A 26,005-nucleotide genomic window follows, 5' to 3' on the forward strand; every position below is an offset into this window, starting at 1 on the left:
TGTGTGTGTGTGTGTGTGTATATATGTATATAAATATGCATACATTCAATTTTATTACATAATACTAAATTGTTTTGAAATTAGATTGTACTATTTTCTATGCCAACTAACATTTATTAGAGTTCCCATAGTTCTACAAGGTCTCCAAAATTTGGCATTGTCAGACTTTTAAATTTTTGCCTAACTTTTGGGTATAAAATGCTAATTTATGATTTTAATTTGCATTTCCCTGATTGCTACTGAGGTTGCATCTTTGCATATATTTATGAGCCATTCATATTTTCTTTTTTGGAAGTGCCTCTTACATTTATTTTTTCTATTTAGTTTTATATTTTCTTTTTGATTTGTAGGAGTTCTTCAGATGTTTGGGGTACTAATCCTTTGTAAATTAGGTAAACTAACATTTACCCAGTAGCCAAATTAGATAACCTAAGAATTATCTTTGAATCCTTCTTCTCTCTCAACCTTTAAATATAATAATTGCTAACACTTCTTAAACATTTACTATGTATCAGGCATCTTTCTGAGTACTTTATATGTATGTTTGATCTCATTTAAAAGAGCAGCCTTCTATGTTAAGGTACCATTTTAATCTCCCTGTACAGATTAGGAAATTGAGACATAGGTTAAATATTTGGTGGCCCAAGGTCACACAGCAGAGTTTCAGTTTGAATCAAAGAAGTCTGCTCTAAAGCCTGTTTTGTTTTGAACACTGTAATATCTTTGATTATTTTCTTAGGTTGAGTTCTAGAAGTATAGTAAAAACTCTTTGTTTTTAATAAAGTTAATTTTTTTTTAAAGATTTTATTTTTTTTTGTTTTTCTCCCCAAAGCCCCCCGGTACATAGTTGTATATTCTTCGTCGTGGGTCCTCCTAGTTGTGGCATGTGGGACGCTGCCTCAGCGTGGTTTGATGAGCAGTGCCATGTCCGCGTCCAGGATTCGAACCAACGAAACACTGGGCTGCCTGCAGCGGAGCACGTGAACTTAACCACTCAGCCACGGGGCCAGCCCCTAATAGAGTTAATTTTTTAAAACTGCTTTTTTGTTTGTAAAAATAATATATTTAAGTATGTGTATTTCTGGTTTTCCCTATATTTATTTTATTGATAAAATTATCGTAATTTTATATAGCTTTATATTGTACTTTTTCTCACTTAGTCATATCATGATTTTGAAAATATAAGTTTTAGTGACTGTGTAATATTACAATATATGATTCTCATTTGGCAAGTAGTTAATTAGTTTTGGATATTTATTACAAGTAATTTTTTGAATGCCTTCTCTGTGCCAGGCATGATTCTGGGCGTTATGTATAGAGTGGGAAACAGATCAGTCAAAGCCTCTGTCCTCGTGGAGCTTACATTCCAGTTGGCAGTGGGGAGACAAACAATTTTATATGCAGGGGAGAAAAAGCAGAGGAACGCAGATAGAAAGTGCTGGGGAGGGAAAATAGGATTGGTATTTTATAAAGAATGTCAGCAGAAGCCTCTTTGAGCAAGTGACAGTTGAGCACAAACACGATGTGAGGAATAAGCCATTCAGATAGCTGAAGGAAAAGTATTCCAGGCAGTGGAAACCAGAAGTGAAAAGTCCTGAGGCAGGAGCATGTTTGAGGTCTTACAGGAACAGGAGAGAGGACAGTGTGGAGCTAGAGAGGGCTGAGTGAGAGCGAGACTGAAGGAGTCGGAGAGGTAGCAAGTGGGGCACCCAGTTCACTTATGGCTTTGTAAACCACTTAGGAACTTTGGAGTTTTCTCTGAGTGCAGTAGGGAGCCACGGGGAGGGTTTTGAGCAGATGAATGACATGATGTGACGTTATGTTGAAATTAGGCTCATTCTGGTTGCTATGTGAAGAATATGTTACAGGAGAACTAGGGGGAAGCTTTTATAATAATCCAGGATAGAAATGGTGACATATAGGCCAATGGTCAGATAGTGGATATGTTTTGAAATGGAAGTACCATATATCCTGATGGATTCCTGATGTGAGATGTGGATGTGAGAGAAAGAGAGGTAACAAATGCAAAATTTTTGATATTATAAGTAATGCTGAAGTGATGATCTTTCTAATAATCTTTGTGTGCATCTTTGATTCTGTTTTTAGTATAGATTCCTGTAATAATTACTGACCCAACAATATGTTCAATTGCTTTCCAAAAAAGTGATATCAATTTATATTCCTACCAGCAGTATATGCATAACTTTGTTGCCCTTAAAAGAACTTTGCATGTTTGAAATGTAAAAAATGGCATTCCTTTGTTTTCTTTTAAAGTAAGTATCACAGCCATTTATCAAGTACGTACTTTGCTTACAGAAAGTGCATACTTTGCAGACATAAATTGTCTAATTATAGCACCCCTTTAAGATATTACTATCCTAATTATGTAAAGAAGGACATTGAGACCCAGAAAAGTAAAACTTTCTGAAAGTCAGAAAGGTAGGAAGTGGCAGATCCAGTATTTGAACTGAGATCAAACTTCAAAGGTTATCTTTATATCTAGATATAACTACTTTTCTTTGAATATTGCTAAGATTTATTCTTTATTGGCCACATTCTTTTGTGAATTGATGATTTGTAATCATTTGCCATTTTTTTATTATGGTGTTAGTATTTTTCTTCTGATTTATAAAAGCTCTTTCTATATTAACGATATTAACCCTTTTTCCTTCTTTGCAAATATTTTCTTCTGCCTTTCAATTTTGTTCATAATTTTTATATATTGTAGTATAAATTTTAATGTAGCCTTTGTATCTTTTCCTTTATTTATATTATTTCCTATATTTTCCTTTATTATTTTTCTCCTGCTTTTAAATGTAAAGCATCTTACCCCTTCTAAGATTATTTTAAAGATTGGCACCTGACCTAACATCTGTTGCCAGTCTTCTTTTTTTCTTCTTCTTCTTCTTCTCTCCAAAGGCTTCCAGTACATAGTTGTATGTTCTAGTTGCAGGTCCTTCTGTTTGTGCTATATGGGTTGCCACCTTAGCTTGGCTTGATGAATAGTGCCATGTCCACACCCAGGATGGGAACCGATGAAACCCCAGGCCGCTGAAGCGGAGCGCACAAACTTAACCACTCAGACACGGGGCCGGCCCCTATTCACTGATTTTTTAAAATAATTTTTAAAGTTTTTAATTTGACTCTGTAATGTATCTGAAATTTGTATTGATGTAGGAGTGAGATAAAGGTTTAACTGAATTTTTTCCCCTAATTTTCTACCATTTATTGAATGAACAGCAAACGAATCATTTGTTGAATCCCATGGAAGTATTTGTTTTTATATTTACTAGTTTCTATTGACTCATTGGTGTTTATATCACGATCTTAGCATTTTAGTTATTACATATTATAAACAATAGATTGTAATATCTATTAGGGTATCTGTAAGGCAAGTTCCTTAACCAAAAATTGTCCTACTCAGTTGTAATAGTACTTTTTAAAGTACTATGCATTAAAAATAAAATAGGGGGGCTGGCCCGGTGGCTCAGCGGTTAAGTTCGCACATTCTGCTTCTTGGTGGCCTGAGGTTCGCCAGTTCGGATCCTGGGTGCAGACATGGCACCACATGGCACACCATGCTGTTATGGTAGGCATCCCACATATAAAGTAGAGGAAACTGGGCACGGATGTTAGCTCAGGGCCAGGCTTCCTCAGCAAAAAGAGGAGGATGGGCAGTAGTTAGCTCAGGGCTAATCTTCCTCAGGAAAAGAAAAAAAATAGGGTTAGTCCACCCTTTACTGTGTTTACTCTTAAGGTAAGTTAACCTAGATGCATACACAGAGAAAACCAGAAAAACAGAGCCATTGATCTTTCTCCAGTTTCTCTAAGGAGAAATCCAAACTTGAAAGAATTAGCAATATAGGAAACAGAAAGTTCCCCATTCCAAGAACCCATTGTAGTATCTCTGACTGCCTCCTATCGCTGTCTCCCTGTAGTCCTGTAGGATTATGCAGAGATAAGGGCACAGTCAGCCACTAGCAGGAATAGACATTGCTTATTAAAAAGGACCATTTTGAAACAATTGCTTTCTTCAAGAACAAGTGAAAATGCTTTGCAGTAAAGTATTTGTGTCTAGCACATTCTTTTCAGGGGATAGTTTTTTTATGCAGTGGTTCCTTAAGACAATTAAGGTGTCTTAATTTTATACACCATAGAGACAATAGGTAATTTTCCTGGTTGTTTACCAGTTGTCAGAAATGGTTCCAGGAATAACTTGAGATTCCCTAAGCTTTACCAGGCTGTTGATACATACGAGGCCAATGTTTTACAGCCTTTTGGCCCCACTTGCAGATACCTCTAAAATGGCTCACAAGAATTTCTGAGGTCTTTTCAGTTACTACAGGTAAGCCTTCTACCAGATATGCCAGAATCCTTGAAGGTTGAATCTTAGTACCTCTCTATATTTTCAGAAATTTTTCTCCAGAAATTTCTCTCATACATTCCCATGAATATATCCCTTCCAGCTGTTCTCTCTCTTGCTGAACAATATTATCAATGCACCAGAACCCTCAAAGTGCCAAAACTGTGTTAGTGATCTCCTGAGCCTACCCCCCTCATTGGAATATAACATCTTATACAAAGTAGGGCAGCTAATGCCTCAATCTGTTATAGGGTATTGGTGAAATACTTCTGTTCTTACTTAATAGCCCTCTCTCTTCCCAACACCATGTATGAATCCATGGGACTGGGTCAGAGATGAATTAGAATGACCACCACCATACTCTACTCAGAATCACTCCTCCCATCCTCCACCAAGTAAAGCTTTGATTTTGGATCAAGTTTTTTGTACTTCTTTCATCTTCCTTCAGAGTGAGTTTGTCTCCTAGGATGCCTCAGTTTTTTATGTAAATAAGCCTCTAGTGTGCTTATGTGCTTGTTTATAACACAGGACTAGATTGTAAAGGTTAAGCTGGGACCCCTGTTACAATGAGAACTCCTGAGCTCCATGTCACAGCATAGCTTGTCTTCTCTCATTTCTTTACCATTTCCTTTCTTTTTCTTCACCTTATTTTCATCCCCACAATGGGCTGTTACTCTGCTTATGCCCACTTTAAGATGTATTTACACATTTAATTTAAATAAACTTTAGTCTAATTTTTAACTTATTGGAATTTTTAACTTATTGGAATCTTCTTAGTCATCTCATATACATCAAAAACCCCAAATTTGAACTTGTTTTTTAATTGGTGCAAAATTCAATTTGTAAAATATTGTATTTGGGACAGAGAAAGCAGTCTTCCCAAGAACTTCAATTCATAGTAACTAATGGCAAAATTTCATTCTTTTCATTATTGGAGAAACTCTCTAGGAGCTGAAAACTGAGTCAGGTATCTTGAGTAACTCCAGTGTTCTTGGGATAGCTTCAACCATATACCTGCCTCTAAAGATGTACAACCATGTTCAGAACTTCTGTACTTTGGGCCCCTGCCTCTGCTTCATTGTGAGCCAGCTGACTAACTTTGCTCTCTTGTGTTTTGAGGGAACGGCAAGTTAGATATAGTCTCCCATGGTGGGCAGCCAGTGTCTGAACAGCAACAACTCGGGGGGATGGAGACATGGTTAGTAAATGGTAGGTGGTGCTAATAACAATAACAAAACATGATTGCCTCTTAAGAGCAAAGAGCATCAGATATTCTAGCAAAGCTTCCTAGGCTATATAACCTCTAATTTAGACCAATTAGAATGTCCTGGAAGACAGCCAGTCATGACAATGGCTAAAGCAGAAAATCCTATTGAGTGAAGTGTGTTCTCTGCCCTCCCAGGAAATACAGTCATGGAAATGTCTTCATTTGCCTTGTGAATTGGGAAGGTAGTGAAATCAGTGAAAATTTGAAATTTTCAGTAATTAAAATAGGCTAATTATATAATGGGATTCTAAATTTAAACTTTAAAACAAGATTTTTTTCTTAAAATTGTTCTGGTGAATTGTTTTTGTGTGAACAATTATTACCCTCTTTCTTCCAATGTGGCTATGAATTAATTTAATTAATTAACTAGAATCTATTAAGTGGAATACTAGATTTCTCAAATATTTAAATTACAGAAAGGAGAGTAAAATGATTTGGGAAAGCTAGACAAAAAATTACCTGCTAAAATGGTTAAAAAAGCTCTCTTACAAACAAACTAAAAAAAAGCCCAGAATGACAAAATAAAGCTATTTTAGATTCTTCAGGTTTGGTATCCTTCTAAACTAGATGATTAGAATGCTAATGCATTAAGTGGAGTTGTGTCTTACTTGAGGGTTAGGTTCAGAAATTGATATATCCAAAATTACCCTTGAAAATCCAGTACATTGGAGTTCAACAGTCAATCTTAGAGAATCAGATTTTGTGGGTGGCTTGTCTTTCAAAACTATCTTGTCTTTTAGAATATGTACTTTCTCTTTGACCCTTAGAGTCACTCTGTTAGTAGATAGTGCTCAGACCTTGAAAGGTACATGAACTTGTGATCAACTAAGAAACCAGCACATTTATGCCACTCATGTAATGGTCATTCCAGGGCATATGCTTGTTGTAAATCAGGCAGAATTATCCATACTATTTATACAGTAAATAGTCATTTTTCTTTCTTTTATTGCTGAGCCTATGATGGTTGAATTTTTGGTAGTAAACTTCATAAAGATACAAATCCACAGTGTATGATTATGTGTTTATCTTAAGGTTCCACCTGAATTTTTGTCTAATGTTTTTGTCATTCAAATAGCAAAGAATGATGCTATGCTATATCATTCCTTTATTCTCTACAGATAATGGATCCTGAATTAATGCACAGTATAGTAGGAAGCTATCTTAAACCTCCAGAAAGAGTACTTGTTCCATCATTTACTCAGAATGATCAATCAGCTCCGACTCACCACTCTGTGAGCTTAGAAGTTAACCTTCCCAAAATGCTTCATAGTCCGAATAGCCAAGGTAATGCTAATATAAATTCTTATTTAAAATTAGGGGAATGGTACGAAGTATGTTATATAAAACTTCATTTGAATATAGAAAATAATGCGATTGTGTATTTAACTAATCTTAATAAAACTACTCATTTTGACTCTTGCTTTAAGTTTCTATAAAGTAAGTTATTTAACGTTTTTTATTTTGGCTTCCTCAGCTATAAGATGAAGATTAATGTAGCCAGCTAGACACATATTACAGGTTTATCATAAAAGCATCATTAGAAAATAGGAGAATACTCTTTGAAGAATAAAAGGTCAGATTTGGAATCCTAAACTGGATGATTAGAATACTGGTAAATTAAGTAGGGTTGTATCTTATTCAAGGATTAAATTCAGAAATTGCATATATCTAAAATTACCCTTGAAAATTCTTTAGGAAGCAGGTACATTGGAGTAACTACAAAATACAAGTATTGAAACTTTTAAAATATAAATTTAGAAGGATATTAAAATTGAATTAGGAAAACATTTATGACTCCAGGCATACCTATGCCATACAAATTACTTTCTAAGATGCTGATTATCACCTTATTTTTTAACATTCTATAATAATGATTGCCATTAGTAAGTAAACCAGCTTTGTGGAGTAAAACAGCCACAAGAAATGATAATTCAAATAGATGAGCCAGCTATAGGTACCATATAGCGAGCAATAAATATAATTCGTTTATCTCATTTGTAAAAAAATGACAATCTCTCGTGAACATCTTTCTAATTGGATATAAACTATATGAAAATTAATCTAGAACATTTATTTATATTCCATTTTTCTCTAGTTTTATAGTTTGAAGATATAACTGAATAGAAAGTATAATATTTGAAAATTTTATAGCTGAATTTATCTGAATCATGAAGATATTGATATAGCTGAATAAAAATCATGGTAGTACGTATGTACTACTTATAATCTTTCAAGCCTCATGTCAGGTAAAACTTGGATTATAATTTTTTTCCAGTGGATAAAACTGTGTTCTACCTCATATATCCTGATTATTAACCCTGTATCTTGGACAAAAAAGACAATAAATGTTTGTGGTTTGACTAAAACTGAACACATCAGTTCAGGAATACCTTTAACTTTAAACCAAATTTTCATGTTAATTAGTGGACTCTATATTTTTAATTTTCTTTATATATACTCAGACTCTTATGCCTCCCAGACCGTATGTTATCCTTTTTATGTCTTTTAGTTTGAAAATATTTATTTTATTAAATTATTAGCTTTCTCAAATCTAGAAAATCAATATGATCATAAATATATTGTTTTTACAAGATATGTTAGAGAAAATTTGTCCCTTTTTAGAATTTTAGTCATTATTTTTCATTTTTATGAGGAATATATGTTGCTTGTACATTTGTCTGGTTCACTAACAAAAATAAACTACTCACTTTTATATGCTACTATGATTGTAGGTGTTCAAAAATTCTCACTTAAAATATTAAGCAAATTTTTTTTTCAACAGCTCTTATTTTAGCCTTAAAAACTCTTCAGGAAAAGATTCATCGTTTAGACTTAGAAAGAACACAAGCTGAAGATAACCTGAACGTTCTTTCCAGAGAAGCGGCACAGTATAAAAAGGCCTTGGAGAATGAAACAAATGAGAGAAATCTGGCACACCAGGAACTGATAAAGCAGAAAAAAGGTAAGAAAAGTCAATAGTTCTCAGAAATAAGAGGTTACCAAAGTTTACAACTTGAAAATAATAAGCCCAGTCTAAGCAGATTCACTCAAATATCTTTGTTCTTATAATGCATTCAAACCTTGAGGCCTTGTTCTCAGACATTTTGATATTTGCAGGAAATGGATATAACTTTGAACTTACCTCTTATATCTAACTGTTATCCCAGTTCATAAATTCTTGAGATTAAAAGAAAAGTTAAGTTTTTAGACAAGTTGTGTTTAGAAATTAGAATATTTTCAGAATACCAGCAAAATCCAGTTCAACCCATGATATAATTGAAATAGTTTATATTTCAGTTAACACTAGTTTTTAAAATTTGAAAATAGATGGCAACACTAGTAAACAATATAAAAACAGTAAAAGTGAATTAAAAAATTGTATTTAACGTGAGAGGTTAACTAGAAGAAATGGAGAGGTAGGTGGAGGTTTCTGTGGAAATTATGAAAAGGACGTCTGGACACAAGTTTTGGAGATTTAGAACATAAGTTTTTTATATAATTTCACTTCAAAACATATGGCTTTCTTTTTCCTTGTAACACTACACTCGCTCTCATAAACAAGGTTCAAGTTTGTGTTTCAACTTAGAATGAAGAAACGATGAGAAAAATCTTTCCAAGGTAATTGGACAAAAGTGGAAGAAAGAGCTGAGGAAGGTGAAAACTTAAAGGATTAGAAAGAGGTTGCTTACACCTTATAGAATTAACTTTACTGTCTAGTCAAGAGCAGAGGAAAATGGGAGTGGTAGAATGCATATGCCTGAGTTTCTTGAAAGAGAGGAAATGTATTGATAAGGAAGAGATTTTAGGTTCTCTATTTTTCCAGATAGTGTCATTTCCTAGGAACAGCCAGGATTATTATCATCCCACAAATCACTGACATCCTCCCCTTTCAGATGTGTGCCCTCTGGGTCTTTAGGGGAGACAGTGTTAAACCAGTTATGTACAATTAATGAGATAGTCACAAAATGTATGTTCATAACTGTGGGAGAGTCAATACTTAGAGCTAAAGAAGCCTTGGACTTTTAGCTCTTGACTGAATTCATATAATGCATTTCTTGTGATAACCAAATCTCTGATCTGTGTGATAATCAACTAATTAACTCATTGTTACATTTTCTTTTTTATAGACATAACTATACAATTAAGCTCAGCCCAGTCTCGTTGTACTCTTCTAGAGAAGCAACTAGAATATACAAAGAGAATGGTTCTCAATGTAGAGCGAGAGAAGAATATGATCCTAGAACAACAGGTGAACATATTTTCTATAAGGAATATAATATAATTTAATGTGTTTTTGAAGAATATTTAATGTCATGGGAAAATTGTCATATTATAATCTTAAGTAAAGTAGGATATAAAGCTGTAATATAGAAGATTTCCGCTTACAATGATGCAGACTAGGTCATTTGGACCAACTTTTCTTTAGAGGAAAACAAGAAAAACTAGACAGAATATTAAAAGGAAGGGAAGGGAAGGAGGGAGGGAGGGAGGAAAAAGAGAGAAAGAGAGAGAAAGAGAAAAAAAGGAAAGAAAAAATATGCAAAGGCATTTGAGAATTAGCAAGGTGATGAAGCATCACCAATTCCAAATCTGTGTGCAGACTTGGCCTGACATTTCATACCCCTTTCTTCTGAGGACGTGTCTGATTCCAGAAAAGTCAGTTTGGAGACTGAGTAATACTTTTGACAGCCATCCTCATAGGTCTAAGGAAATTAAAGTTAGAGTCCAGGGCCTACCAAGAGTAGGAACCCTAGTAAATCTCCTGTGCTCTGAATGCTTTGTAGGTGAACAAGAAGGAAATCAACCCAGATTACAACTCTATTCTAGGTTATTTGAGTAACTCAGAAAATCTTGGTCCCTGAAATTGGATTGAAGTGATCCTGGGTTGCCAACATTCCCAGGTATCTCAGGGTACCTCAGATTATTTCTACAAACATTTCTTTGACACTGTGAGAAACTTTTCAATTAAAGATGACCAGGCAGAAGGAGATAAGACTAGGAACAAGAAATAGTATACATAACAGACTATAAACACTCTCACAAGTTAGCTCCAGCCAGGTACCAGCTGTAACAGACACAGACTTTAAAATAATTATGCTTGCTATAATCAAGGATATAAAAGACAGGATTGAAATTTTTAACAGGGCATTGGAAACCATAAAGTGGCAGAGCAGATCTGAGGAAGAACCAAAGGAAAATGATAGAACTGAAAAATATAGTAACTGAAATTTATAAATCAATGAATAGATCTAACAGCAGATTAGAATAGATAATTAGTGAACTGGAGAGTGAAACCATCCAGATCAATGAAGAGACAAAATGATATTAAATTCAGAAAAGAGAATAGGGGGCATAAGTTAGAGTGAGAAGGTCAAACTTATGTGTAATTGGAGTTCCAAAAGGAAAGGAGAAAGAGAATGAGACACAGGCAGTATCTGGAGAGTTAATGGCTGAGAATTTTCCAAAAGTGATTTAAAAAAATCTCACCGCAGATTCAAGAAACCCTGTGAAATCAAAGCAGGATAAATAAAAAATCTATACCTAGACACCTCATAATAAAATAAATAATAAGACAAGAATAAAAGCTACCGAAAAAAAAAAAAGACTACATTCAAAGGGACAACTAAGGTGACAACTGACTTGTCAATTGAAAGTTCTGAATCCAGAAGACAGTAGACTGATATTGTTACGATGTTAAAAAAAAAAAAAAACTGCCAATCTAGAATCTTATTCCCGGGGAGATATCCTTCAGAAATAAAGACATTTTAAGACTAACAAAAACTCAGGTAATTTGTTACTGGGAAATCCATTCTAAAGGAAACACTAAAAGACATTATTCAGACAGAAGGAAAATTATGTTAGATGGAAAGGACAGAGATGCAGGAAGGAATGAAGAGCAGCAAAGATGGTAAATAAATGGGTAAATCTACATAGATATTGTATAAAACAAGAATAATAATGCTTTATGTGGTTTAAATGTATATAAAAGATTAAAATTAGTGAGAACAAGCTTATAAGTTAGAAAGCGGTAATTGTAATGAAAAGTCTTGTAAGGTCTTGGCATTGTCTTGGAAATTAGTAAAAGTACCCGTCAATACTGGATTTTAATGGGTCAAGTATTTAATAGATTTTTTTCAAGGAATTAGAAGGTCGATTCTAAAATTTATGTGGAAAAGCAAAGGTCTAAGAAAAGCTAAACTATTCGGAAGAAAAATAAGATGAAGCCTTACTCTACTACATATCGAAACAAATTATAATGCTATCAAAATTAACATGATATTTGTATAGGTAAACAACCAGAATAAAGGAGTAGAATATAGTCAGAAATAGACCCACTTGAATGGAAACTCAATATGACACAGGTGCCATTGCAGATCATTGGGGAAAAGATAGACTTCAATAAATGGTTCTGGGAAAATTGGTTATCAGTGTGAGAAAAAAATGAAATTGGATCCCTACCTCATACCATACACAAAAATCAATTCCAGATGGATTAAAGACTTAAATGTAAAAGGCAAAACCTTGAAATTTTTAGAAGCAAATGCAGAACAATGTCTTTGTGACCTTGGGATGGAGAGGGATTTCTTAAGACACAAAAAGTAGCAAAGCAGTAGAACAATGGTCAAAGTGACAAAGAGGCATTTTGCAAGAAAAAAGAAATCGCAAATGATCATATGTTTATAGAAAAGATGATTAATCTCATTAGTAACCAGGGAAATACAAATTAAAAGCACAAGCTACTACTTCACATCTACCAGATTGGAAAAAATTTAAAATTCTGACTGTAAATGAGGATACAACAACCAGAAGTGGAACAATTTTGTATTACAAAGTTCAGCTTGCACATTCCCAATAACCTAGAAATTCATATCCTAGCTAAATATTATAGATCAGTGGCTTTTAACAGTTTTTTAAATGTTTTTATTGAAGTATAATTTACATACAGTGAAATGCACAGATCTTTAGTATGTAGTTCAGTGATTATTGATAAATGCATATACTTGTGTAATCCACAGCCCTATCAAATAATAGAACGTTTTTTATTGAGTTCATAATAGTTTACATCATTGTGAAATTTCAATTGTACATTATTTCTTGTCTGTCACCACATAAGTGCTCCCCTTCACCCCCTGTGCCCACCCTCCAGCTCTCTTCCCCTGGTAACCACTGAACTGTTTTCTTTGTTCACGTGTTTGTTTATATTCCACATATGTATGAAATCGTATGGTGTTTGTCTTTCTCAATCTGGCTTATTTCGCTTAGCATAATACCCTCTAGGTCCATCCATGTTGTTGCAAATGAGATGATTTTGTATTTTTTATGGCTGAGTAGTATTCCATTGTACATATATATCACATCTTCTTTATCCAATTATTGGTTAATAGTCACTTGGGTTGTTTCCATGTCTCGGCTATTGTGAATACTGCTGCAGTGAACATAGGGGTATATGTGTTACTTTGGATTGTTGATTTCAAGTTGTTCAGGTAGGTACCCAGTAGTGGGATAGCTGGGTCATATGGTAGTTCTATTTTTAGTTTTTTGAGGAATCTCCATACTGTTTGCCGTAGTGACTATACCAGTTTGCATTCCCACCAGCAGTGTCTGAGGGTTCCCTTTTCTCCACGCTCTCTCCAACATTTGTTATTTTTAGTCTTAGTGATTATAGCCATTTTAACAGTTGTAAGGTGATATCTTAGTGTAGTTTTGATTTGCATTTCCCTGATGATTAGTGATGTTGAACATCTTTTCATGTGTTTATTGGCCATCTGTATATCTTCTTTGGAAAAATGTCTGTTCATATCCTCTGCCCATTTTTTGATCGGGTTGTTTGTTTTTTTATCATTCAGTTGTGTGAGTTCCTTATATATTATGGAGATTAACCCCTTGTCAGATATATGATTTGCAAATATTTTCTGCCAGTTGGTGAGTTGTCTTTTTGTTTTGATCCTAGTTTCTTTTGCCTTGCAGAAGCTCTTTAGTCTGATGAAATCCCACTTGTTTATTTTTTCTTTTGTTTTCCTTATCTGAGAAGACATGATATTCGAGAAGATCCTTTTAAGTTTGATGTCAAAGAGTGTACTACCTATGTTATCTTTCAGGAATTTTATGGTTTCAGGACTTATCTTCAAGTCTTTGATCCATTTTGAGTTTATTTTTGTGTATGGTGTGAGATAATTGTCTGCTTTCATTCTTTTGCACGTGGCTGTCCAGTTTTCCCAACACAATTTATTGAAGAGACTGTCTTTTTTCCATGGTATGTTCTTGGCACCTTTGTGGAAGATGAGCTGTCCATAGATGTGTGGTTTTATTTCTGAGCTTGCAGGTCTGTTCCATTGATCTGTGTGCCTGTTTTTGTACCAGTACCATGCTGTTTTGATTACTATGGCTGTGTAGTACATTTTGAATTCAGGGATTGTGATGCCTCCAGCTTTGTTCCTTTTTCTCGTATTGCTTTAGCAATTCGGGGTCTTTGGTTGCTCCATATGAATTCTAGGATTCTTTGTTCTATTTCTGTGAAGAATGTCATTGGGATTCTGATTGGGATTGCGTTGAATCTGTAGATTGCTTTGGGCAGTATGGACATTTTAACTATGTTTATTCTTCCAATCCATGTGCATGGAATCTCTTTCCATCTCTTTATGTCATCATCTATTTCTTTCAATAATGTGTTAACAGTTTTTGTTGTATAAGTCCTTCACCTCCATGGTTAAATTTATTCCTAGACAAACAATAGAACATTTTTATCACCCCAGAAATTGTCTCATATCTCTTCCAAATTATTCCCTGTTTTCACCTCACCTCCCAACAAGGCAGCTACTATTCTGATTTATTTTACCTTAGATTAATTTTACCTGTGCTAAAACTTCATATAAATTGGAGCATAGAAAACATACTCTTTTGTATCTGGGTTCTTTTGTTTAGCATAAATTTTTTGAGATTCGTGTATGTTGTTGTCTGTATCAGCAGTTTATCCCTTTTCATTGCTGTATAGAATTCCATTATATAGACATGCTGTGGTTTGGTTATCTGTTTTCCTGTTGATGGACATTTGGCTTGTTTCCAGTTTGGGAGGTATTATGAATAGAACTGCTATGAACATTTTTGTACAAATATTTTTTGTGGACATATATTTTAATTTCTTTTGGGTAAATATCTAGTAGTAGAATTGCTGAGCCACACGGTATGTGTATGTTTAACTTCATAAGAAACTACCAAATGAGGGGACCGGCCCAGTGGCACAGCGGTTAAGTTCACACGTTCCGCTTTGGCGGCCTGGGGTTTGCCAGTTCAGATCCTGGGTGCAGACATGGCACCACTTCGCAAGCCGTGCTGTGGTAGGCATCCCACATATAAAGTAGAGGAAGATGGGCGTGGACGTTAGCTCAGGGCCAGTCTTCCTCAGCAAAGAAAGGAGGATTGGCACCAGTTAGCTCAAGGCTAATCTCCCTCAAAAATGAAGGAAGGGAGGAAGGAAGGAACTACCAAACTGTTTTCCAAAATATTTTCTTCTAGATGCTTTAAGTTTTCATTTTTCTATTTAGGTCTGTGGTCCAATTAATTTCTATATGGTGAGAGAAAATGTTCCAGGTTAAATTTTTTTCCATGTGGATATCCAGTTGTTTCAGCACCATTTGTTAAAAGATTTTCCTTTTTCCCATTGAATTGTTTTGGTACCTTTGCCAACAGTCAACTGACTATGTAGGCAAAGTCTGTTCCTGGGACTCTGTATTATCTATTGGTCTATCCTTATACCAATACCATGTAGCTATGTAATAAGTCTTGAAATCTAGTAATGTGAATCTTCTAACTTTGTTCTTTTTAAAGACTATTGTGGTTATTATTGTACATATGGACTTTGCACTTCCATATGAGTTTTATAACCAATGTGATGTTTTATACAAATAAGTCAGCTGGGATTTTAATTGGGATCTTGTTAAATCTAGAGATCATTTGGAGGAAAATTGACGCCTCAAAAATATCAAGTTTTCCAATCCATGAACATGGTATATTTCTCCATTTATTTCAATCTTCTTTTCTTTCTCTCCACAGTAGTTTTTAGTCTTTAATAAGAAGTCTTGCACATCTTTTGTTAAGTTTATCTCTAAGAATTTTGTGTTTTTAAAAAGTCTTTCACATCTTTTGTTAAGTTTATCTCTAACAATTTTATGTTTTCTTAATGCTATTATGAACAGTATTTGGGGTTTTTTTCATTTTTCTATTACTAGTATGTAAAAATATAATTGATTTTTGTGTGACCTTGTATCCTGTGGCCTTGCTAAATTATTTATTACTTCTAGTAGTAGTCATTTTTCCTAAGGATTTTCTATATACACAATGATATCATCTGTGAATAAAGACAGTTTTATTTCATTTTTTCCAATCTTTGTGGTTTTTATTTCTTTTTCTCACTTTATGCACTGACTATTACAACTAATATAATGTTAACTGGAAGTGGTAAGGACTGACATCTTTGCTTTGTATCTGATCTTTGGGATAAAGCTGCCAGTCTTTCACTATTAAGTATGATGTTAGCTATAGGTTTTTCAGAGCTGCCCTTTATAACTTGTGGAAATTATCTTTTATTCTTAGTTTGCTGAAAGTTTTTATCGTGAATTAATACCGAATTTATGAATTGCTTTTTCTGCAGCCAGTGAGAGGGTCATAAGATTTTTCTCCTTTATTCTGTTAACATGGTAAGTTACATTGATTGATTTTCAATTGTTAACCAACCTCAAATTCCTGGTATGGACCCAAAATGGATCATGATATCTTATTCTTTTTCTACATTGCTTGATTAACTTTGCTAATATTTTGCTTAAGTATTTTTGTGACTATTTCCATGAGGGATCTTGGTTTGTAATCTTCTTATAATGTCTAGTTTTGTGTCATGGCTTTGCTGGCTTCATAAAGTTAGCTGGAAAGATTCTTCTTTCTTCTTTTTTCTGAAAGTCCTTTTATAGGATTAGTATTAATTCTTACTTAAATGTTTGATAGAATTCAAATTTGATAGAAGCTATCTGAGACTGGAGTTTTCTTTGGGGAATGTTTTTAAATTATGGATTCAATTTATTTAACAGATATAGAGCTACTTGGATTTTCTGTTTCTTCTTGTGTCTTTAGTGGTGTCTCCTCTTTTATTCCTGGTATTGTTAATTTGTATTTTCACTCTTAAAAATTATCAGTCTACCTATCACTTTATTAATTTTATTGATTTTTCAAAGAATTAACTTCATTTTTTAACTTTTAAAAATTTTGTATTTATTTTCTATTTCACTGATTTTCACTTTGTCTTTATTATTTCCTTTCTTCTACTTATCTAGGGTTCAATTTGCTCCTTGTTTCCCTAGCTTTGTATGTTGGAGGCTTAGATTATTAACTTTAAAACTTTTATTCTTTCTTTTTAAATGTTAGATTTTGTGATTAAAGCTATCACTTCCCCTCTAAACACTGCTTTACCCACATCCCAGAAATTCTGATATTTTGTCTTTTTATTATCATTCAGCTAAAAGTATTTTTTAACTTCTCTAGTGATTTCTTTTTAAATTCTATTAACTTCTCTTCCTCTTGGTCTCCCTTCTCTTCCTCCTCCTTTATTGTAGCTGCTCTACAGGTTAAAGTATGTACTCTTAACCTACTGGAGTCTGCCATGAATGAGTATTAAAACACTTCATATATAGTGTATAGTGTATACAGCGTACGTGTAGTGCACACTGTGCTTCCACTTATCCCCCATTATGCTACAATTTTCATACATTTTATTTGTACATGTTATAAAAACCACAATACATTGTTATTATTTCTGCTTTAAATGTCAATTATCCTTTAAAGAAAATTAAGAAACAAGAAAAAATATGTATTTATCTACATTTTTACCATTTCTAAGTGCTTTTTATTTCTTTGCGTAGATTCAGTTTTCCATCTGGTATCATTTCCTTTAGTCTGAAGTACTTCCTTTACAAGTCTGCTAGGAATTCTCTTAGCATATATTTGTCTGGACAGATCTTTATTTCACCCTCATTGGTGAAGGATATTTTTACTGGATTTAGAATTCTAGTTGACAGCTTTTTTCTTTCAGCACGTTAAATGTGTCTTCTCAGTTGTCTTCTGGCTTTAATAGTTTATAATGAAAATTGTTATCTTTATTCTTCTGTGCATAATATGTCATCATTTCTCAGGCTGCTTTTAAGATTTTCCCTTTATCATGGTTTTCAGTGATTTGATAATGAATCGCCAAATGTGGTTTTCTTTGTATTTATTCTGCTTGGGTTTTTTGTTGCTTTGTTTTGTTTTTTGAGATTTTTGAGTCCATCAGTTAATATTTTTCAGCAAAATTTTGGAACATTTTTAACCATTATCCTTCAAATAATTATACTTGTCCCAACTCTCCTTCTGTGACTCCAGTTGAACTTCAATTAAATGTTAGATCACAGGTCACCAAGACTCTGTTGATTGATTGTTTCTGTTGTTTCTGTGTTACTTTTTGTTGTTGTTGAGGTAACAGTGGTTTATAACATTATATAAATTTCAGGTGTATATTGTATTTTGATTTCCGTGTCGACTACATCATACACACCCCTCAAAGTGTAATGGTATCCATCACTGTACACTTGTGCCCTTTTACCCCTTTCACCCTTTCTCTTCCCCCTTCCCCTCTGGTAACCACCGGTCTATTCTCTGTTTTTTGTTTTTTAATAGACTTTATTTTTTAGAGCAGTTTTAAGTTTGTAGAAAATTGAGCAGAGACTTCTCTTATACCTCTTGCCCCCTCACAGTTGCCCCTATTATTAACATCTGTCATTAATGTGGTAATAAATATCATTATAAATATATGCATATACATACATGTATATATGTATAACTTTCCTTTTCTTCATGTTCTCTGTACTCTTTATTCCTCTGATAGCTGCTTTTCTATGTTATAGTTAGAGGGAGGGTAAGTCAATGAGTGGGTTTGGTCACCCTGTGAATAACACTTTATTTTTTTTGCTGAGGAAGATTTGCTCTGATCTAACATCTGTTGCTAATCTTCCTCTTTTTGCTTGAGGAAGATTCACCCTGAACTAACATTTGGGCCACCCTTCCTCTATGTGGTATGTGGGTTGCTGCCACAGCATGGCTGCCAACGAGTGGTATAGGTCCACGCCTGGGAACCGAACCCAGGCCACTAAAGTGAAGCATGCCAAACTTAACCACTAGGCCATGGGGCCGGCCTCTGAATAACCCTTTATTTAATACAGGTTTCATTGATGATGTTTTCCTTAGTAAAAATGTTATGTAAAAATACATAGAAGAGTTTGTTCCATTGGTGCTAATATAGCACGTCTTTTTTTGCTCATTATATTTGTTCTTTAAAAATATTTGATTTTCTTGTTTTTTGCTTGTAAGTACGTGTTTCTTATAATAGGTTTATATTGTGCTTTGAATTCTCAGAAATTGTATTATTCTTGGGCCATTTGGCATCACTTGACAAATTCTAGTTTTGTTTTTATCTGTTCCAGGCCCAGCTTCAAAGGGAAAAAGAACAAGATCATTTGAAGCTGCAAGCAAAACTTGAAAAGCTGGATGTCTTAGAAAAAGAATGTTTTAAACTTACAACAACTCAGAAAACTGCCGAGGTAAGCTTCCCCTTGTTTCTTTGAAGTGGTGTTGCCAGGAATAAATCTTAAGCATTAAGCATAATTGGCACTGTGTGTGAATGTACAGTAAATCTTAGATTTATAAAACTTCATTTACAACTTTTAGTAATCCAGATATGAATTCCTGCTATAGAGGTGAAAAGTTAATGTACTCTGTCACAGCACAAATGAACCTGCCTTTTGCTGTGAAATTGTAATTTTGGCTTCTGAGATGGCAGAACATTTTCACTTGTTAGATAATTTACCTAAAGGACATTGAAGAGATGTCTTTCACCACTTGCAGTTAAGCATGTCCTAGATCTTGTCCTGAAATGCCTTCTCCTTTTCCACCCAAATCCTATCCATTTAATAGGACTTGCTCCAAGTCTTACATCCTCTGTGAAGCCTTCCTTGAGTTCTCCAACACTTTGAAATAGTACTATCCTCTTATTATGAACTACACCATGGATATAATATGAAATACGTCCATAAGGTTATATATATGGTCTGGGTCAAATCATATTCATTGCTTTGTTGCTTTACTGTTTCATGCATGTTACTCTTGTTTCCCTGAGTACAATGTAAGCTCTTAAGTAACAAGGACCATAACTTATATTTCTAATATATCTTTCTATTCCCTTCCTCTCCAACAACTGCACCCTTATCATATGCATATGATAGACATTTATTGTGATTTGTCTCTGTTTTAAAAGGAACATTGAGACCCAAGACTATAATTGATTGACCTTCTAGACCTTTAATACTCCCCAAAGTTTCATCATTATGGTTTTGTTGCTGGAAGTTAATAAAGCCTATATACATGTACATTCTTTGCTTTCCCTTTGTTCTTCTTATATATAATAGCAGGTAAATGAGCATAAGAAGAAAGCTCAGAAAAATCACAGCATCTTCTGCCATTCCTTTTTCTTACTCTCTGCCTTCATTTGCCAAACTATTAAGAATCAAGACTCCAACAACTCTTTTTAGAAAAGGAAGAAAGGATATTTGGCTCGGCTCTAGTTTTCGTATAATGATCCCATTTTTTAACCTTTTTTTGCAGGACAAGATTAAACATTTAGAGGAAAAACTTAAGGAAGAAGAACATCACCGTAAGCTATTTCAAGACAAAGCTTCTGAGGTAAATAGAGCATTATATCATCCACCACAATAAACCACATATGTTTTATTATAGTTTATTTTCATTAATAAGGCCTATATTGTCTAATTTCTGCTTCCTAAATTATTTTTGTCTCTTTTTGCTATAATAATGGAATTTTCAGTAAGTCAGCCAGTATATTTGTGTACTTGGATGTATTACCAAGAAGTCTTTTGAAATGCTGACAAATACATACGTATATTCTGGGTTGATAGAACTCCTAATATAGATAGTTTTCAATTTGATTGATATATATGTTAAATAATTCATTCTCTTATAAACAGAAAATGATTGTAATTATCAATAGACTTAGTGACTTCATGCACAAAAACATAGTGTTTTGGGTTTTTTTTTCTTCCTCAAAAAGCATTTTTATCTTTGTAAGCTGAAACCTGATTTCTCATTATATTGTTTTTGAAGAAGCTTGTTAAAAAGCAATTTTATAAAGTTTTTTCTTTACTATTATAGCTTCAAACTGGACTTGAAATCAATAGAATTTTAATGTCTTCAGTATCAAATCCAAAACGCTCCAAGGAAAAGAAGAAATCTTCAAAGGTATGCAAACACTTTATTCTTATTCTTAATACTTAATCATTCACCCTTTTAATACTTACACCTATCTATTTACAAAAAGAATTTGAAGAGATTTGTAATAAAAGACATACAATAATGCTACAAAATGGGGATTAAAAACATGAATCAAGTGATGAGGGTTTTGGGCTTGAGGACAGAAAATCCCCTAAAATCTCAACAGCAGTTGAGTGCAAAACCAAGCTCCGAGTTTGCTTGACAACCAAAGCAAAAGGGAGCATGTAATGGGCAGCAGATCTGTCTTTATGAAATAACAATAAGCATTCCAGTTTTTCTAGAAAGACAAACATTTTCCTAGTACTAAAGTCTTAGAGAAATGTATTTTGTGATACTTTATAAAAGAGGCACTAAACAACACAGTAGACAATGACAATACAATAGATCCTGGAAGCAGTTTTATATGCACAATAAACAAACAAGGATATAGTATTAAATTATAGATCTGTGAAGTTATTTCTCTAGAGAATTTTTATAATTTGTTCTTTCTACCCTCATACCCTTTGAATTTGCCTAAAAATAAGGATTGAGGAGTTAGTACTTTATACGTTGTCCAGTAATATTTTGTTAAGATGGGTTGTTGTTTTGGATATATTGTATTAAACCTTCTTAATTATCTATAATAATAGTAAGAAAGAAAATTTTAGTCTCTTTTAATCTTATGACTTTGAAATTATAGTTTCGATGACTATGATTACTATTTATTCAATATGCATGTAGTGAGTGTTTCTGTGTGCCATTTGCTGTGGGAGCAAGAGGTGCTATTGAGAATTCTGGCCTCTGCCATTGGCTCACCCTGTGGATACAATAATGGAAAGAACATCATACTTAACTTTCACTACTCTTTTATTGCATAAATAAGAGTTACTGTTCAATAGTCTGGCTGCATTTTTTTATAATTTTTTTCTTTCAAAGAATTTGCAAACTACAATAATGAAAAACATTTTCCCAATGCAACTTTATGTTGATTTTTTTGCTGCTTTCCTTCCTTAAATATGTTTTGTGTGTGTCTTGTTTGTACAACGGGATTAGAAGCTGCAAGGCCAAATAGAAAATCACTATAAGTAATTTGCAAGTGGAAAAAATATTGACTTATTTTTATATTTATGTTTTATGGCATCCTTTGATGACTTAGGGGAAATTTTTTTTTTTAACTTACCTATTCATTGTTAAAATAGTGAAGGTACAGGAAGAAGTAAGGTAAAAGGAATGAAGAAAAGAAAAAGCTCCTGGAAGAGAGGAAAAACAATAATTAACAGCAAAATCACTTTATAAAAGTAGTTCGTGTGAATCCCAAGTTCATAGGGTCTGCAAGTAATAATGCCTCCTTTAAAGCTGGCAGGAGCACTGATGTTGCTGAAGGGAGGATCAGATTTTAAGAGACCTCCATGAGAGTCCTGCTTGTCTCTCTGCCGCTTTCTCCATATCCTAGACATAGTTATTCAACTCATACATCTTGATTTACACAGACTGCTACCTGTAGCTAGTAAAGACTTTCATTAGGCAGGAATTTATAGAGAAGCAGCGAAATATACAAATATTAGACAGAGTGTAATCAAAACTTAAGCGAGGTATATAAAGATATAAACAAAGTGCTGTGGTGCTGTACAAAGAATATGTGAAGGCATCATGTAAGAAGCAGCATTCAAGGAAGAATTAATGTTTTAATAGATAGAGATGAGGAGAAGTATGTTACAGTCTGAGGGTATAATTGGTTTTTCCACAAATCATAGATAATTGTCTAGTACTTGGGATAGGGGAGATGGTGTCATAGTAAGAGTCAAAATTGGAAATATAGCTTGAGGTGAGATTATGGCTGACCTTCAGTGCCGTGTTAAGAATTTGAACTTTTACTTTGTGGATAATTTGGAGACATTGAAGGCTTTTGAGAAGGGTAGGGACATGATTAGAGCTGTATTTCTAGATGGTAACTGACAGCAATATGAGAAGGTCAGCTTGAAAGTAAAGAAGCAGAGTTTGAATATTCTAAGTGAGATGATGGAAGCCTTTCCTATGAGGTTTTCGGTATTTTCTTAAAAGCTTAGATTGTAATCAGAGATCTCAGTCAGTATAGTAACTAGAAGAATTAACTTAAATTTCTTTTACTCTTAATATAACTGCTTGAATTAGCCTTAGAGCAGACCATTGTTTTCCGTTACTTGAACTTTCTGTCACTAAGGCACAGAGCTTGAATGATTATGCAAGGTCACCAAGCAACTCTGAGTGTAATTAAGAACTGACTCAAACTTCTGTGATTTAACTACTTCTAAGTCATTTTATTTCTTTAATTCTCTAAAAAAAAATATTGAATATATATAAGATATCTAAATTTCTACATAGAATTGGGAGTATTTTCTTTTCTTTTCACTATGGAATATGGTCATTTTGTTGATTATTCTCTTGCTGAAGTGTTAACTAGAGTGACCAAATCAAGCTGGTTTGCCTGAGGCTTTCCTGGTTTTAGCACTGAAAATCCTGTGTCCTGGGAACTCCCTCAGTTGTGGGCCAATTAAGACAATTTGCCACACTAGTTTAATCCCTCCAACAAAAATAGTGAAGTAATTTAAATTGTTCTTGAGAATTTAAGACTGTAGTTTAGCAATATCTTTTTTAAAATGTTGCATGAAAGAGTATATATAACAGAAAGTGTCTGCTCAAAGGATAGTTTACACTGGAGCACTCACCAACCAGCCTAAGAAATAGAACATTACCAGCACTGTTGAAGCCCAGCATATCTTCCTCTTAAATTGTATCCCTCCCCCCACACAGGGGCAACCACAGTTCTGATTTTGTGTTTATCATTCTCTAGCTTTTTAAAAAAAAATCACTTTGCCAAATAGGTATTCTGAAAAAAATATATTGTTTAGGTTTACACAACTTTGAACTTTATATAAATATACTTATTCTGTTTGTGTTCTTCAGCAACTTGCTTTTACCATTCAACATTGAATTTATGAGATTCATCCAATTGATGCATATCACTGCTTTTTATTGCTGTTAATACTTTTTTGTATGGAAATGCCACAGTTTGTTTAGCCTTTCTCCTGTCGATGAAGACTTGGGTTGTTTCTTTTTGTTATTATAAACAACACTGTTGTGAGCATTCTTGTACATGCCTCCTGGTATACATGTACAGAAATTTCTCTGAGATTCTGGGCCATAAAAGTCATTCATCCTTAACTTTACAAGATAATGTCCAAAATGTTTGGACCAGTTTATGTTCCAACTAGCATACCATTGTTCCATATCCTTATTGATGAGGATTTTTAGGCTGCTTAATTTTAAAATGGTTTATGATGAGGATTTTTAGGCTGCTTAATTTTAAAATGGCTTATGATGAGGATTTTTAGGCTGGTTAGTTTTAAAACTACAGATGAGATTCAGGCTCCAAGGAGTGGAATTTGTTTGCCCCTTTGTTGGGAAACATTTACATTTCTAAGGGAAACCTCTATCTGTGAAGATGCCTCCCTCTCTGTGCCAGGAAGAGGGGGGATGGTCTTATCTCTAGAGGCTCTTGGTCAATGCCAGAGGCAAGAACTTAAGTTGGTTGCTGTCTGGCAACCTCATGTAACTGACCCTCCCCCCCACAGATCCTCCTTTGTCTTTAGCCAAGGATAAAATTCAAGCGGTGACTTCTGCCATTTACTCAATCCGGTTTGATTCTTATCTACCATTTTAACTTTTTTACATATTCTTTGTCTTGTAAAGAGATAACTCACATACCTATGCCTTAAATTTAGCTCTAACCCTCAACTGGCAGCAGCAGGAGCTCTGACTGCCCGTGGGTCCTGTCCCCACGCACCAGCTCTGCCTGCCCATGGGTCCTGTCCCCATGCCAGCGGGGGCAGCAGCAGCGGCTCTGCCTGCCCATGGGCTCTGTCCCCATGCCAGTGGGGGCAGCAGAAGCGGCGGCAGCAGAAGCTCTGACTGCCCATGGGTCCTGTCCCCACGCTATTCCACACTATTTTCTAAATAAAAGAGCACTACTGCCAGATCTTGAGAGTCTAAGAAATCTTTCTTTCGACTCCTCGGCTCACGATCCCGCATCACTTATCATAAGTGTCTTTTTTTGTTTGTTTTTGTTTTTTACTTTTTATTTTAAAAGATAGATTCACAAGAGATTACAAAAAAATATACAAGGGGGTCCCATGTATCCTCAACCACTTTCCCCCAGTGGTAACATCTTGTATACATATAATATAGTCTAAAACCCAGGAAATTGACATTGGCACAACCACAGAACTTATTCAAGTTTCGCCAGCTTTGTGTTTACATATATGTGTATGTATAGTTCTATACAGTAGTTTTATCGCATTCATAGATTCATGTCACCATCACCACAATCAAGATACAGAGCTATCCCACCACTATAAGACTCCTTCATGTCTTCCCTCTATAGCTACACATCCCCCTTCCTAACCATTGGCAATTTATAATCTGTCACTATAGTTTATTTAAAAAATATTATATAAAATGGAATCACATAGTATGTAACCTTTTGAGATTTTTTTTTTTCACTCAGCCAGTTCCCTTGAGATCCATCCTAGTATCAACACATGCTTTTCCTTTCTGTGTAGTATTCCATGTTGTAAATGTACCACAGTTTAACTATTCACCTATTGAAGGAGATCTGTGTTGTTTTCAGTTTTGGGCTATCACAAACAAAGCTGTGTATAGGTTTTAGAACATAAGTTTTCATTTTGGGGGGATAAATGTCCAAGAATACAGTTGCTGGGTCATATTGTAAGTACATGTTTAGTTTATAGGAAACTTGCAAACTGCCTTCCAAAGTAGCTGTATTATTGTATTACCACCAACAATGTATGAGCTATCTGATTTTTCCACATCCTTGTCAGCATTTGGTGTTGTCATTTTTTTTTTATTTTAGCCATTCTGATAGGTGTGTAGTGATATTTCACTGTAACTTGCATTTTCTTAATGGCTAATGATATTACATATCTTTGTGTTTATTTGCCATCTGTATATCCTCTTCAGTGAAATCTCTGTCCATGCTT

General features: G+C 34.2%; 1 protein-coding gene across 50 annotated transcripts in view; it reads left to right on the forward strand.

The window, feature by feature from the left end:
* Nucleotides 1-26,005, forward strand: part of CEP57L1 (centrosomal protein 57 like 1) — a 74,328-nt gene that overhangs the window by 40,918 nt on the left and 7,405 nt on the right. For 20 of the 50 annotated variants that reach the window (XR_011522611.1, XR_011522609.1, XR_011522608.1 and 17 more), the window contains 6 exons: nucleotides 6,749-6,914; nucleotides 8,413-8,592; nucleotides 9,758-9,879; nucleotides 19,130-19,246; nucleotides 20,307-20,384; nucleotides 20,871-20,957. Coding sequence is in view for 36 of the 50 variants with exons in the window: in XM_008520509.2 (XP_008518731.2) it covers nucleotides 6,749-6,914; nucleotides 8,413-8,592; nucleotides 9,758-9,879; nucleotides 19,130-19,246; nucleotides 20,307-20,384; nucleotides 20,871-20,957 (750 nt within the window). In the remaining 14 variants the exon portion in view is untranslated. Of the gene's footprint in view, nucleotides 1-832; nucleotides 1,070-5,431; nucleotides 5,573-6,748; nucleotides 6,915-8,412; nucleotides 8,593-9,757; nucleotides 9,880-19,129; nucleotides 19,247-20,306; nucleotides 20,385-20,870; nucleotides 20,958-26,005 lie in introns of those variants that run through there. The other 30 variants (XR_011522618.1, XR_011522612.1, XR_011522613.1 and 27 more) reach the window with 7 other exon arrangements.

This window comes from Equus przewalskii, chromosome 9 (genome assembly GCF_037783145.1).
Source record: "Equus przewalskii isolate Varuska chromosome 9, EquPr2, whole genome shotgun sequence".
Taxonomy (NCBI): Eukaryota; Metazoa; Chordata; class Mammalia; order Perissodactyla; family Equidae; genus Equus; species Equus przewalskii.